The sequence below is a fragment of the Osmerus eperlanus genome, chromosome 2 (genome assembly GCF_963692335.1).
Source record: "Osmerus eperlanus chromosome 2, fOsmEpe2.1, whole genome shotgun sequence".
Classification (NCBI taxonomy): Eukaryota; Metazoa; Chordata; class Actinopteri; order Osmeriformes; family Osmeridae; genus Osmerus; species Osmerus eperlanus.
The window spans coordinates 4,276,581-4,287,467 of NC_085019.1; the positions used below are offsets into that span (position 1 = coordinate 4,276,581).

Below are 10,887 nucleotides of genomic sequence, written 5' to 3' on the forward strand. Positions count from 1 at the left end.
GCCCCCTGGTGTATAGTTTTGGAAGTCAAAATTTCAGACACAAAATGAATAAATCCTGTCCAAGTTAGTAGACTATGGTGAATACAAAATATAGGAAGACTAAGTGAAAACAAACCCATTTAAAGCATATATTCTGTTTAGAAGTAATAACCACATTATTACTTCGTCAAGCACACACACAAACACGCGCGCACATTTTTGTAATTTGTTACTAAGTTTTGAATGGTAGGCTAACTACTATTCGGCCTCAATAACAAAAAAAATAATTGGTTGCTCAAATGTTTTGTATGTAGCCTACTGTTTCACAAAACATAACGTTTGTCAAATAAGTAAAATGCTCACTGCTACTTTAAGAGGTAAGAAATTCCACGGTTTTTTTTTTTGTTCAAGGAAATTTTCTTCAGGAAATCACATGGAGGTGCTGTCGTGCTCACATGACAATCTGAACTATGGCAGGCGAGATCAATGAAGGTAACTTGCATGCCAAATATACGCTTATAACATGCCTGTACATATTTTTGCGTTATGTATTTTGGTCATCATGTATTCTGACATAGTCAAGCTGTCAAGATAATCTTGGTTTCTTAAGACTAGAGACAGGGCATCGAAAACGCACAGCGCGTCCTCATCCAAATGTCTTGAGAACGGAACCCTTCAACTTGGTTCAAATATAACTTTGTTAGAGCTGAATGATGCAAAACAGTGGTTTCAACCTGACATAACCATAATTGGTGTATTTAACTAATGTTGTAGTCTATTATGCACACCTGTCAAACGTTTAGCCTACCAGTTGACCATGGCACCAGTGAAAATGAAGAAAGTGGAGACCAATATGCACTTAGTATATCATCTGTAAATGTTCACGGGCCAGCCATGGCAAAATATTCTCAGAATATACTCCTTTTCCCTTGCCGTGATGCATGACAATCATATTAAGGTGAAGTTATAATTGGACAAGATCCCTTCGCATAGCGTTCCTTGAGTAGGCTAATTAATGTACAATCGTCCAACACATCTTCACTTAGTTCAGTAGTATTGTAACGCTTTGATACGGTGCACATGATATATCACTTAATTTACATAGGAACAGAAGGTTTTATTTGTAAAACTTTTGCCGTTTTGAGGGAGACCACTGGGGTATGGGTTTGTAACTGTCATAACAGACTGTTGATCCTCTCCCAGGATCAGTCCCTCCGTACTACAGGGAGGTGTATGAGGCTATTTGCTGTAAAACAGACGAGCGAGTGCAGTCTGAGGTGTTCCAACGGTTGCTGAACAGGACAGAGTTACCCAAAGCTGTGCTTGCCCAGGTGGGTAGAGAGCTAATCAAGGAGGAAGCTGAACCTTGTCAAACTTGCATTGTGCCAAGGTTCTTGCATGAAATTGTTGTAATACGGAGAAGCATAATTTGACAAGAAATAACAAGTGACATTTAATATCAAGTTCCTTTTTAGGTGTTATCTGGATGTTAGTAACGAATTGAGTTAGGTGTTAGAAATTGGAACTACAGATCACATTTAGCCTCAGAGTAATTCTATGGCATAATTATCATCTTAGATTAGATAGACAGAGAAGGTGTTAGAGCTATGCTTGTTAAGGAAACCATGTATGGTGCACATTATTAATTGAAACTCTTAGATGTATTTCAGGTGTGAATTTGTGGTTCAATTTCATCCACTCACTCTGCTCTAACTCTGGATTACGACTGTGCACATAGTTGTGTTCTGAATTTGTCATGAATTCCTTTTACTGAATGTAGAAAACGGTTGAATTCAGACCTTGTTTTGACAAATCAAGTTATGTATGTTCTGTGTTGGTTCTAGATTGCTGAACGTATTGAATACACTGAAGGATTCATAAACAAGTTGTCCCTGTATAAAGCTCTGGCACTGATTGCTCTTGCTCAGCAAGGAAAGCAACCTAGCCTGAAACTCCTGGAGAATTGCATTCAAGGTAAGACACAAAATGTTTTAAAATTGCACACTGTCATAAACATGTTGCTTAATGAGTAGTTTAACCATCTATGAGGATGAGAGAAGTGCAAACCTTGTGACCTCTATAAATTGCAAGTCTGCCATCTTTTTAGTAGACGGTTTTTCTTGTGATTTGATTTGTTTCTTATTTCAGATGCTATTCTACTAAGAAAGTGTAGCCTAATATGTCAATGAATATGACTCAATACATTTGGCCTTGAATGAGGAATGACATAAACAAAGTTTTGCTGCCTTTTATTAAAACATTTTACCCCAAGACCTAAGAGTGTTGTATGTTTTGGGCCCGATTCCCAGAGCGCTGCTTCCGGGAATATTCCACCTCCGCCTACATGTTATTGTAAAAGACATGGCTCAGCACTTCTGCAGCACACTTCTCTCTGGATGAAAGTTCATTTGCGTGTCTAGATTATACGTAACCACTTTTCACATTCTTTGGCATGGTTTTGTGGGGAGAAGCATAGTAGCCTACGGTGTGTTGGTAGCCCATGGTATGTTTCACTGTTTAGGCCCAAAGGTCCTCTGTTATTGTGTTAGAGAATAGTAAAGGAGGAGTCTTGAGGATACGGAGGTAGCCATTACCCTGAATATAGCTCTGACTCGTGACTCTGTTCCAAACCTCTATGATTATTTAAGGCCCTTGTGTTATTTCAGGTGATGCCAATATGGCAGCTAACTGTACAGATTTGAACTGATGTGTCACATTTCAAGATGGTTTCCCCTTTTGTCAGGTTTGGACTGAAAAGGATCCCATGTACAGCAATCAGTTATCATTTTATATGGGCACTTGCATTTATTGCCGACAATAACAACAATAAAAATAAAAACAGTATCAGGCGAAAAGCATTGATTGTAAGATAACTGTTGATTGCCGTAACAATCACTGCTTTAAATAAAAATTAAATTCATCTTATGTGTTATACATTTACATTTAGTAGACGCTCTTATCCAGAGCAACTTACAGTAAGTACAGGGACATTTCCCCTGAGGCAAGTAGGGTGAAGTGCCTTGCCCAAGAACACACGTCATTTTGTACAGCCAGGAATCGAACCGGCAACCTTCTGATTACTAGCCCGATTCCCTAACCGCTCAGCCACCTGACTCCCTGTTATCTACCTTAATATAACGTTGTACTTCACAGAGCTGCCAAAGCCCCAGCTTGGAGAGCCGAAAGACTTGCAGACGTTGAGGATGCAGCCAGTTCAGGAGAACCCTCTCACGGTGTTCCAGACCCTGAGCAAGCTGCTGGCCACAGACAGTGTACAGGTGGAGCTCATCCCTGAGAAGAAGGGTCTATTTCTTAAACATGTGGAGTACCAGATCACCAGCCAGGTAAGAAGAAACTCCCACTGATATGCGTTAGACCATCATGTGTGTATTAGATTATGTCAGTAGCAGTGTGTTGATTTGTTTTTTTATGGTAAGCTCAAATCCATGAGATAGACATATTTTATCAATCCCATTTCCGAGGGTTGTAATGGGTTGTAATACTTATCATAGAAAGTCCCAGAGTGAAAGTATACAACCATTACATTGATTACACAGGAACCCTCACGGGAGCAGATGCTGTGTTGTTTCTGTGCAGTGAGCGTTCACAATCAACTTGAAGCAAAGCAACACATACCCATTGTGTATATTTCAGTTGGCTTTCCAACCAAAAGTGTATACATTTGAGTTATATATATTTTACGTCTGTTGTTTCTTATACGTAGCGTTTCAAGATATCAGTTTACCGACGATACAGTGATTTCGATGTCTTCCATGAGCTTCTGCTTCAGAGGTTTGCCTACAGAATGGTGCCTGCACTTCCACCTAAAAGAATGCTCAAAGGAGGTAGGACCTTTTGACTTACTGATTATCCACTTCCTATTGAAGATGGGGCATCTGCTTGGTTTGTTACTTGCAATGACACTCTACGTTCTTTGGCATAGCCCAGTTGTAGTTGGCAATGCAGCAGTCTAAAATGCTAACATCTCTTTTCCTGTGAAGCCGTCCAAATAATGCCATTTAATGGTGTGTTTAAAGCTTTACCTTTGACCTTTTGTCCACAGTCCTAAACTCCATGTCTGAGCGCGAGTTCATTGAGGGAAGGCGGCGTGCTCTATGCCGCTTTATTAACCTGGTGGCCCGACACCCCTTCTTCTCTGAGGACGAGCTGGTGAAGACCTTCCTCACCTTCAATGGCTCAGTATGTGCCCGCTTTTCTTCCCTTTGCCTGGTTCTACAGTAGGACTTGGGCCATGGAAGTCTCTGCTAGGTAGTGTGATGGTACTTAGTTGCGTCAAACTTCTCCCTCTTCCCACAGGAGGTTCAATCGAAACTACGTGACGCTTCCAAGAAAATGGGCGATGAATTCATGACAAATAGAATTTCAACCCAGGCAAAGGTTTGACACAATATGACATAACATATGCTTACAGAGTGTTCTGCAACAACAATGAATACAATGTGTAGCTAGTGCCAGTAATGGATCTCCTGGCTGAGTGGTTCGATGACATCTGTGCTGCAGGAGTATCTTCCCGCGGATATTCAGGCCCAGTTTTCAGCAAGCAGAGAGTTGATCAGAAACATTCACAACAGCTTTGTCAAGCTCCGTGACAGGGCAGAGAGAATGGCTGAGCGCTCCAAAGAGAACGCAACAGACCTGCTCATGTTTGGCAGAGAGCTCAGGTACTGTACCACAGCTTTGTTTGGTTCACCGTAAACTGTGTTGCACGAAAACAGATCCGCTCCTCTTAAACACCTGCCACTCCTGTTGTATAACCAGTTTTGGTAGTCTGTGCATTTATGCACCCTTTTGAGATTGCCATTTTCAGTTCATTTAGCTTTTTCAATCATGGGCTTTTGTTGCAGCACATTGGGCTCAGACGGCTCACCCATCCCTTCCATGGCCTCCTCCCAAAGCACCTGGGGTACCCTGCGTCAGTCTCTGAAAGGCCTGTCTGTGGAGTTTGCTCTGCTCGCTGACAAAGCTGCTCAACAGGTGAGGACCACATCCCTGAACTGGGCCACGCTTGATCTATGATTGGTTTTGTAAAACGGTCCCTTTTATTTCCTTTAGGGGAGAAGAGAAGAGGATGATGTGGTGGAAAAACTCAATCTGTTTTTGGATCTACTGCAATCATACAGAGTGAGTTTGTAAATCAAGTGAAAAGTGGTCAATCTTGTTTACCACAGAAGGCTATGTGATACACAGCTATGTACAGTGGATTTGAAAGCCTCGGTGTTGCTTCCCTTAGGACCTGTGCGAGCGCCATGAGAAGGGAGTGCTGCATGAGCACCAGAGAGCCCTGCAGAAGTACAGTGTGATGAAGAGGCAGATGATGAGTGCCACAGTGCAGCCCAAGGAGCAAGTGTCTGTGGAGCAGCTTGAGTCACGTATTGTACAGGTACACATGATCCTCACAATTAGGGAGCTTTGCTCTTAGTTTATTTTCTTTCAAATGGCATTTTCCTCCCTCAATAAATCTATACCAGGTCATATACTGCATGTAACTTGTCAGACTGTATCCTCTGTGACGTTGTGAAGAGAGAGCATTCCCCATGACCAATATCTTGGAATAAACCAAAATATGATATGTCTTTGAGAGTGGTTGATTTATATAAGTAATCTGGATCTACCATGAACAGCAAGAGAATGCCATTCAGACCATGGAGCTTCGCAACTACTTCTCCCTATTCTGCCTTCATCAAGAGACCCAGCTTATCTTCACATACCTGCCCATCACGTCGCATATCCTGGGGGCTTTTGTGAACTCCCAGGTCCAAGGACACAAAGAGGTGAGACTGTGCCCTCGCTCAATATCTTAACATCGTACTGCCCATAATGTCCTTTGAGTATGTGTTTAAACATTATGTCTGTGTATAAATAACTTTTTCTTTATATGTTTTTTTTGTGTGTAGATGGGTGAGGTGTGGAATGATCTCCAGCCAAAGCTTGGATGTCTTTTTGGAGCAAATAATGGAATTCAATGTCTTTCTCTAACACCCCAGTAGAGTTATAATACTAGTACTCCAAAACATTTCTTGAAGTAGTTGATAATGAAGATATCCTTTTTGCTTTGGCTATCTACACATACAGTTGTTAAAGCTCTCAAGTAACTGCTATTTAACAGTTTTTGTAGCATATTGTGCCTTATGAAACTGTTCTTGCATCATCACTGGCGTTCCATTAAATGGCCTGTCACCACACTAAATGTAAAGAAGATGGCTTCTAGGGGCACTTGACAGCACATGAACGTGCTTTGATCTTTTGACTTTTGTAAAAGTATTCAATATTGTGGTTGATAAATCCACAAGAAAGCTGGTTTTGTCTGTTTAAATGATACCTGTATTTTGTTACTGTATCTTATTACTTTGTAATAGCTCACTGTTAAATGAGGTAATTTGTAATGAACAGTTTTTTTTTTTTACATAATTTTGTAAACTAAAGTGTTAAAACAAGAAGATAAAGGTAAATGTAGGCTACTTGTAAATTCAAGTAATTGAGCTAATTGAAGATATTCATACTGACAGTGTTTTATTTTTCTTATAGATAAAGCTGTATGATATCATTTTGTTATAAGATAAATCCTATTGAATCATAACAGGGCATGCGGTTTCTGAAATTTACAAGAATTTCTCAAATATATCTAAACCTTTATATTTTTGATACACATGCAACGATAAGATCTTGCTCTTGTCTATAGATCATTTTCTTTCTTGAGTATAAGTGTTCTGCACTACATAATGCTGACCGTCTGTTAATTGTGTCTTCACATTAGGGATTGCCTGCTTTTGTAAATGGCGTTGTCTGTCATGTATAACCTAAACAATTAGAATAATCTTCAAATTCCTGGTTGAAACTTAACTGAATTATTTCATATGTTGTGATCTCAACTCCATGCTTGCACCTCGAACACAAGACTAACTACAGGAATGTAACTAATGAGCTTGTTTTTTTTAATGATTTATGGCTGTATTTACACTATCAAGCATTGATTAACACACCAAAGACGCACAATGTAGTAATCTGAAACCGTCATTAGTGTAAGAAGTCTTACGTTTGGATCAAATTAAGTGTAGTTATTTATCAGGTAGACAATGTTATGGTGTTTTGCAATGATTCTCTCTTAAATCTCCAGTGTTTACCTGTAGGTATGTAATATAAAGAAAACTAGCAAAGAGGTTTTTTTAAGATGTGTATAATATTCATAATATATACAGTTATTTTGGATTCTATATTAAAACAAAATGAAATCAAGAAAAGATGACTATTTCTTCAACAATAAACATCATTGACCTATGCACTTTTTGTAAAGCTTTCTTGGCTTTAGATAAGTGTCTGCTAAATAAATAAATGTAAATGTAAACATCACAATCTGATACTTTCATTAGTTACAGTAAAATAATGACAGAACTAAGAGGCTGTTCAATTGAGTGTTTCATAAAAGTATTGCAGACTGTTGACAACTGCTGAACATATTTTAATTGACACATGAGTTATTGTTGTACAGTTGTTTTACAGTTTTACTGTTACACATTGTACAGGATTCATTTTTAGATTATTATAAAAAGACAGTCCTATTGCTCAAATGGCACCGAACTTCATAACATGACCAAACTACAGTGGCTACACTGCAAAACCTCTATAGGGTGTACTTCAGAAAGAACATCTGTTTGACCTAACACGAATGACTCTGTCTCTATATGTTCTCCACTTCCTCTAGCTTGTGGTCGATGATAATGTCATGACCCTGGAATTTGAAATACCCCAAGAATTTCTTCTTTTGCAGCATCAGCGGAAACCACAAAATATCATCAGCCCACATTTTAGAGAAAGGTATTTTGTCAAAGTCAAACCATTGAGGCCTCATCTCTACAAAGAAAAAACAATACATAGTTAACATGGTCTAGCTAACAATACATCAAGCACAACTTCTAAAAGAAGGAAATGCTATATCAATCCTTACCATCTGACTCGGTCGGTTCTCCATTGTAAGTGTCAGTCCTGAAAACATGGACATCAAGCAACTCCGTTTCTCCAATGAATTCAAATTTGATATTGCCAATCTTTTCCAGCACATCCACAGTGAGGCCACTTTCCTCCAGCAGTTCTCTGTCAACAAGAGTAAAGCAGAACAGTTAAAATACAGTATTCAGAGAATCTATTATCCAAGTGACATCTACTCCACTCACCTCCTGGCAGCCTCTTCAATGGTCTCTCCAGACTGAACTTTGCCTCCAAAACCGTTCCATTTCCCTTCTCCAAAACCTCTTTTCTTCATGCCAAGCAGCACCCTTCCAGGTTGTACCACCATCACCAGAGTCAGCAGCTTGGAGGTAAACATTTCACCACCTAAAAAGTAGTAAGCATTACCATGTAACATACGTGATTATGTACACTAGACTACACAGCAAATTATGAATTGCATAGCTTGCATTTGAAAATTGATTTGTGTTTCATAGTGTTCCAAACACTCATTTGGAATGAAACTACATAATTACTCCCGTCTCCCGCGTTCCCGGTCGAGCATGTGATGTTTCCATGCGAAGACGTAAAGCTAACAGTAGACTTAACAAACAAAACGATTGGAGGCGTAGTTAAGATTAGATGTGATTTGCCCTGTCTGCATTCTTTACAGTTTGCAGAAACCTACCACCAATGTGTTACTTTCTAATATGCTCGACTCTGAACTCATACAAAACTGGATGAGAAAATTCCCTACAGTTTCGTTTCAGTATAATAGCCACTGTTTCAAAGGTTGAGCTTTAGCAATAAAGTTGATGGAAATATATACATACAATTTAAAGTGTTTAAGTACAATGGGATTTGCACCTCAGTTACAGGCGGAACGTTGTTTTTTTGGAGGACGTGGACTCCGAGGGAGCGGAAGCGAATTATTGTGGTAGAAATTATCACAACATCGTAATGTGGTACTCACATCTTCAAAAGTCGTATTTACATACCACTGTAAATATCTTAAAAAACACACCACATAATCTGAAAGGCAAGAGTACCTCTGAACAACGTTGGATAGTTCGGCAGCTCAAGGATCCTTTTGTCAAAGCAGCCCATGTGCACAACTACCGGTGTAGGAGCGCTTTCAAGCTCTTGGAGATCGATGACAAATTTAAAATATTAAAACCTGGACTAAATGTCATAGATTGTGGTGCTGCACCAGGCGCCTGGAGCCAGATAGCAGTTCAAAGGGTCAATTCTGCTGGGGCTAGTGAGTGAAATTATTGTCCATTGATTGTGTTACATGCCCTTTCATGACAGCTAACAGTGGCATCGTTAATTGGGAAATAGCCTATTGTATTTTACAAGGAGATGCCGCTGGTGAGAAATATTTTCGCACTGGTCGGCAAGATCATGTTTTCAAAAATATGTTTGCCACTGATCGATTTTCATTCACTTTATTTCAGATCAAGAATTACCCCGTGGCACTGTGTTTGGTGTTGACCTACTCCGTGTGTCACCTCTGGACGGAGCCCACTTTCTGTCCAACCATGACATTACTGACCCCAGCACACATGCCAAGCTACTTGAGCTCCTCCCAGGTGGTCAGGCTCATGTCATCCTAAGTGACATGGCACCCAATGCCAGTGGTTTTAAAGAGATGGACCACGAGCAACTTGTCTCCATGTGTGCATCATTGATTGATTTGGCCAAGAAGGTTTTGCATCCTGGAGGCTCTCTGATTTGTAAATACTGGGATGGGGCTCTCACACAGAAGCTTCATGATAAACTGTCAGCTGTCTTCCGTGAAATCCGGACTATTAAACCAAAAGCCTGCAGAAAAGAATCTGCTGAAAAGTTTTTCCTTGCTAAAATGTATAGAGGAATAGATTCCTGAATTTTCTGTAAATAAAACGCGTCTTCACAATATTTGGAGAAGTTGACTTTGATGGCTTGATTTTATTATTATTTTAAACTATTGTTGTAAATTTAGGGTTATGGCGACTTGATTCTGAATTCTTGAAAAGCAAGATTCTCCACCAGGAGATGGCACTCTTAAGGTGTCCATAAGCTGTGGAAGCGTTGTCCATTTTTTCAGTTTCTCCCTTGTCAAAACGTTATGTTATGAAGTGCACACATTATTTCTTTTAACACATTCCTCTAGTTTGGTATTTGTAATGCACATAATCTGCTCTACCAGCCATGTAAAAGTATGTAATCATTCCCTCATTATAGGCTTATAAAAGTAAAATGATGTGGATATAAGAATCATGGACAACGTGACTAATGAAAAGCCTCATTCTACTAAAGCTGTGTGTCTCGGGCTCTCTGTTGAGACTGAAGAGTCTATATTCCTTGAAATTATGTTTGCCCAGTAAACTGCTATTCCGATTGCAGCTATTCACAATATGAGTGAGCTCAATACTTTGGGATGCAATGTGTTCTGGTTGCATTTTCACGATGCAGTTTTTCTCTGTTAGCTTGGATACTTCTGCTTGGATACTGCTCTCAGTGTTTGAAATCATCCTGTCGTTTATGAATGGAACAAATGTATTAAAAGAGATTGCACAATGAGATGTTGGGATGTGATGGATGGATCTAAACTGGGCCTTAATAAAACACTAGAAAATAACTGTTTACTGAACTATGTAACATTCTTGGTTGTCACAGACAAGGCCATAATATACTGTGATCTGCACAAGATTCTGCAAAGTCCTCTATATGGTAGATTAACGGTTAATTGCAATCCACTGAGTCTAATCCACATCCATATTCAGTAGATGAGGTGTTCATGTATACTTAAAAGACACCTTTGCATTTCTATGGTGCTTGTGATAATATCTTAAAAGTGATTCTATAAAAAAATTCAAATATAACAATCTTACAATTTGGGTTGTCCTTAGATAATTGGTGTTACAAAACATTTCCTTTCTACAATGCTCAAAAATGTATTAA

The 10,887-nt window shown here is 39.4% G+C and overlaps 3 protein-coding genes across 7 annotated transcripts; 2 read left to right on the forward strand and 1 right to left on the reverse strand.

The window, feature by feature from the left end:
- Nucleotides 1–399: 399 nt before the first annotated feature.
- snx8a (sorting nexin 8a) lies at nt 400–6,975 on the forward strand. 2 transcript variants are annotated; one of them, XM_062447446.1, is made up of 13 exons: nt 400–471; nt 1,183–1,310; nt 1,824–1,953; nt 3,133–3,323; nt 3,704–3,824; nt 4,043–4,179; nt 4,297–4,377; nt 4,501–4,661; nt 4,845–4,974; nt 5,053–5,121; nt 5,231–5,380; nt 5,622–5,771; nt 5,895–6,975. In XM_062447446.1, the coding sequence occupies exons 1-13, from the start codon at nt 450–452 to the stop codon at nt 5,985–5,987; spliced, it is 1,563 nt and encodes a 520-aa protein (XP_062303430.1). In that variant the 5' UTR covers nt 400–449; the 3' UTR covers nt 5,988–6,975. The 2 variants fall into 2 exon arrangements, with proteins under 2 accessions (XP_062303430.1, XP_062303439.1); XM_062447455.1 differs by lacking the exon at nt 1,183–1,310 and having other exon boundaries at nt 443–471.
- A 460-nt stretch (nt 6,976–7,435) lies between these two features.
- nudt1 (nudix (nucleoside diphosphate linked moiety X)-type motif 1) lies at nt 7,436–8,617 on the reverse strand. 4 transcript variants are annotated; one of them, XM_062447494.1, is made up of 4 exons: nt 8,478–8,617; nt 8,169–8,328; nt 7,943–8,088; nt 7,436–7,848 (listed from the first exon to the last, which is right to left on the reverse strand). In XM_062447494.1, exons 2-4 carry the CDS (start codon nt 8,318–8,320, stop codon nt 7,676–7,678), a joined length of 471 nt encoding a protein of 156 aa, XP_062303478.1. In that variant the 5' UTR covers nt 8,321–8,328; nt 8,478–8,617; the 3' UTR covers nt 7,436–7,675. The 4 variants fall into 4 exon arrangements, with proteins under 4 accessions (XP_062303478.1, XP_062303469.1, XP_062303453.1 ...); XM_062447485.1 differs by having other exon boundaries at nt 8,470–8,546; XM_062447469.1 differs by having other exon boundaries at nt 8,412–8,520.
- mrm2 (mitochondrial rRNA methyltransferase 2) lies at nt 8,235–10,508 on the forward strand. Its single transcript, XM_062447506.1, has 3 exons — nt 8,235–8,312; nt 8,820–9,202; nt 9,399–10,508. The coding sequence occupies exons 2-3, from the start codon at nt 8,902–8,904 to the stop codon at nt 9,827–9,829; spliced, it is 732 nt and encodes a 243-aa protein (XP_062303490.1). The 5' UTR covers nt 8,235–8,312; nt 8,820–8,901; the 3' UTR covers nt 9,830–10,508.
- Nucleotides 10,509–10,887: the final 379 nt, after the last annotated feature.